We start from the raw sequence: 4,368 nt of genomic DNA, 5'->3' as shown, positions 1-4,368 counted from the left end.
TTGCTATGAGTAAGAACTGACTCAAGAGAACCTAATAACAACAATGTGGAATTTACCTATCTGTTTGTGTTCCATTTCACCTTTACATCTTTTATGATTCAAACATTCAATGTTGTGGTTATTATGGATCCTTGCAGCTGTTTGTTCATATTTTGACTTGTGCTCCAAGAGTAAATAAAGCAAGATTCTGAACGTTTTACTTCAGTCACATTATCATGGTTAAGTCTACTGTGAGAATACAGTTGTTTCTAGTCACATTTTGAATGACTTCTAATCTGAGAAGCTCATATTATGGCATTATATTTGACAATATTCTGGTGTTATACATTATGTTTTCATCTTCTGGAAATATATCTGATAACTTTCTCCTGTTATTCATGATTCCAGTGACTAAACATTCAAAGTATCCTGTCTGTCCTTCTTCCTATTTTGTCTTAGTCTGCCAACTTGGCTGAAACTGATCCACCATGTGTGACCCTGCTAGTATGTCAAATACCACTAACAGCTTCTAGCATCACAGCAGCTTGCAATCCACCCTAGTATGACAAACTATTAGATAAGTGGTCAGGCTATATAGTAGATTTTTTATTTTTTTTTTAAATGACAAAGTAAGAGTAATGATTCAAGTTCAACATATATGATGGTGTTTTAAACAGTTCCTGGAAAAATGGAATGAAAAGATAATCACTTTTTTCCATTAAGTGTTTCAAGGCCCCTAATAGCATCAAAAGAAGATGGACGCTTAACTGAAGAATGGAAAAACAAACTGTGGTATATACACACAATGGAATACTATGCTACCTTGAAAAATAACAAGGAAGCTGCAAGCCACTGCTTAACTGGATGATCAGAGCTCAACCAGAAGAAGAAAGAAGATGAAAAAAAGAGTAACCTGATACAATTAGATGAATTTGATCTACACTTATGGATGCAGTAGCTCAAAAGAGGGAACAAATCTTTACAGCAAGGATCATTCCCACCCACTCCATACACAGAGTAGACAGGGATGGGCAACTTGGACATTGGCTACCCAAAGTGGTGGGGCTACAAAGGCAAGAAGTGACTGGCTTACAAGCTTTCAAGAGGGAACCTAGATCCAGAGGGCATGAAGGAAGGTAGAATCTCCACTGAGTAGTATACAATCTGTCTAGGGGGCGTTGATGAAATGAAATGCAGGTAGGTCTCTTGTGACTCAATAGTGGATAATTATTATCAGGACTGCTTGTGAGGGTTGGAAATGTAAAGGTAGATGTTTTGTAGCAAGGAGGGGTGTGATTAACTTTTCAGCCTAGGAGCGGAGGTCCCTGGTACCATCAAGGGAGAAGAGCGGAGAGCGAGACCCTACCCAGAGAAGCAGTGATGCCTGAGATGGAGGCAGAGAGGATGACATGAAGATATAGAGCAGTTGAGGACTTTAGACACAGAGAGGGAGAGGGGCTGTGTGCTAACGACCGAGGGAAGGGGGGCAGGCTTATACTGTATACCCTTTGGTTGGTTGATGATGCATGGAGGGGATAGTAACCATAACAATGAAACGATATACGATAGGATGAATGTAAAACTAATTTGCTCCCATGTAAAGTATCACATAATTCACAATAAAACATTTAAAAAAAAATGACAGTATCAAAAGAAGATAGAAGGGTTGACAAGCTCCCCTCTCCACACCCCGCCAGACCCTCTCAGATCGCTCTGCACTCCGCTTATCTGCGTCCACCATTGCTACCGTCCGGTAGACAGCAAAGGCTTTGATGAATACATGAAGGAAATAGGAGTGGGCATGGCTCTGCGAAAAATGGGTGCAATGGTCAAACCTGATTGTATCATCACTACTGATGGCAAAACACTAAGGATCAAAACTGAAAGCACTTTGAAAACAACACAGTTTTCTTGTAACCTGGGAGAAAAGTTTAAAGAAACTACAGCTGATGGCAGAAAAACTCAGACTTTCTACAACTTTACAGACGGTGCTTTGTTTCAACAACAGAAGTGGGATGGGAAGGAGAGCACGATAACACGAAAACTGGAAAATGGGAAATTAATTGTGGAATGTGTTATGAACAATGTCACCTGTTATCGGACCTATGAAAAAGTAGAATAAAAATTCCATCTTTATTTTGAATAGGAATTAGCTGTGAGAATAAACAAGCTCAGTTCAATGAACAAATCTCCACACTGCTTTGGTTTTTGTTTTTTTTGGTTTTTCATTGCTGTGTTCAATTATTTCTCTCACAGACATTTATATGCAATTGTTTCAAAGTGTTGGTTTCATTAGGATAATCCCTTTGATTAGTAAATAAATGTGTTTGTGCTCATTAAAAAAAAAGAAGAAAAAGAAGATAGAAGGAATACACCAAGTCACTATACCAAAGTAATGGTCAATGTTAAAACATTTCAAGAGGTAGCATATTCTTGAGATCTTTCAAGAAAGTGAGGCAGCACTGGAGGCACTCACTCATCTGTGCCAAGAAATTTGGAAGACAACTATCTGGCCAGCTGATTGGAAGAAATCCGTATTTGTGCTCATTCCAAAGAGAGGTGACCCAATGGAATGTGGAAGTCATCGGACAATATCTTTGATATCCAACGCAAGTAAAGATTTACTAAAGATAATGTAGAAATGGCTGCAAGCATACATTGACAGAGAACATCCAGAGGTTCAAGATGGATTTAGAAGAGGCTGTGGAATGAGGGATATTATTGCTGATGTCCTATGGATTATAGCTGAAAGCAGAGAATACCAGAAAGATGTTTACCTGTGTTTTATTAACTATGCGAAGGCTTTCAATTGTGTGGATCATGACAAGCTATGGACAACATTGCAAAATGTGAGTATTACAGAATGGTTAATCGTGCTCACGAGGCATCTGTACCTGGACTAAGAGGCAGTTGTTTGAAAAGAACATGGGAACATTAAGTGGTTAAACCATTAGGAAAGGTGTGTGACAGGGTTGTATTCTTTCACCATACTTATTCAACCTGTATGTTGAGTAAATGTGAGAAGCTGGTTTTTATGAAGAAAAACATGGCATCAGGAATGGAGAAAGACTCGTTAAAAGCCTGTGATGTGCAGATGATAAACCTTGCATGCTGAAAGTGATAAGGACTTAAAGTATTTACTGATGAAGATCAAAGACCAAACCTTTCAGTATTGGTTGCATCTCATTGTAAAGAAAACAAAAATCCTCAATAGAACCAATAAACTATATTCTTAACAATAGAGAAAGATTGAAGTTGTCAAGGATTTCATTCTTCTTGGATCAACTATCAACACTCATGGAATTAGCAGTCAAGAAATGAGGACATACTGCATTAGGCAAATCTGTTGCACAAGACCTTCTTAAAGTATTGAAGAGCAAAGATGCCAGCTTGAAGATCAAGGTGTGCCTGATCCAAACCATGATATTTTCAATAACCCCATATGCATGTGAAAGCTGGAAAGTGAACAAGGAAGACCGTAGAAGAATTGATGCTTTTGAGTTATGGTTTTGAAGAAGAATATTGGAAGTGCCATGGACTGCCAAAAGAACCAATAGATCCATTTTGGAAGAAGTGCAGCCAGTGTGCTCATTGGAGGCCAGGATGACCAAACTTCATCTCTCATAATTTGGACATATTGTCAGGAGGGAGATATTGTCAGGAGAAAGACATCATGTTTGGTAAGGTGGAGGGTCAGAGAAAAAGAAGACCCCAGTGAGATGAATTGGTAAAGTGGTGGCATCAATGGGCTCAAGCATGGCAACAATTGTGAGGTTGGCATATGACCGGGCAGTGTTTCGTTCTGTTTTGCATAGAGTCACTGAGTTGATACCGACACCTAAGAACAACAACAATAATATATGAATAAGGAGCCCTGGTAGCATAGAGGATTACAAGGTGGGCTACTAACCACAAGGTCAGCAGTTCCAATCTACTAGTCACTCTGCGGGAGAAAGACGAGACTTTCTTCCCCCATAAAGATTTATAACCTCAGGATCATTATGTGTTGGAACTGAGTTGATGGCACAGAACCACCACAACCAGTATATGAACAGGTGTCCTGGTGTGGTGCTATGGGCTAATGCACTGGACTGCTAAGTGGATTTGAACTGCAAGGCTGGTGTTTCAAGCTTATCAACTGCTCTTTGGAAACACTATACAGGGTCGCTATGAGTCTAAACTGATTCAATGGCACTTACCAACAAGTATATGAATGGAATCCTGGTGTAGAGTTATAGGATAAGCAGTGAGTGGACTGCTAACCATGAGGTTAGTGTTTTAAAGCCATCAACTGCTCCTTGGAAACTCTATACATGGTTGCTATGAGTCAAAACTAACTCTAAGGAACAACAACAATATATATAAGGAGGATATATAATAAAAATATAT

The 4,368-nt window shown here is 39.1% G+C and overlaps 1 protein-coding gene across 1 annotated transcript; it reads left to right on the top strand.

Moving 5' to 3' along the window:
- The first annotated feature begins 1,170 nt into the window (after window positions 1-1,170).
- Window positions 1,171-2,101, top strand: LOC102827210 (fatty acid-binding protein, epidermal-like). Its single transcript, XM_006872479.1, has 2 exons — window positions 1,171-1,176; window positions 1,625-2,101. The coding sequence occupies exons 1-2, from the start codon at window positions 1,171-1,173 to the stop codon at window positions 2,099-2,101; spliced, it is 483 nt and encodes a 160-aa protein (XP_006872541.1).
- The last annotated feature ends 2,267 nt before the right edge of the window (window positions 2,102-4,368 follow it).

Source organism: Chrysochloris asiatica, unplaced genomic scaffold, assembly GCF_000296735.1.
Source record: "Chrysochloris asiatica unplaced genomic scaffold, ChrAsi1.0 scaffold00199, whole genome shotgun sequence".
Classification (NCBI taxonomy): Eukaryota; Metazoa; Chordata; class Mammalia; order Afrosoricida; family Chrysochloridae; genus Chrysochloris; species Chrysochloris asiatica.
The sequence above is the reverse complement of the archived record's forward strand: the minus strand, read 5'-3'. Positions and strand labels throughout refer to the sequence as shown.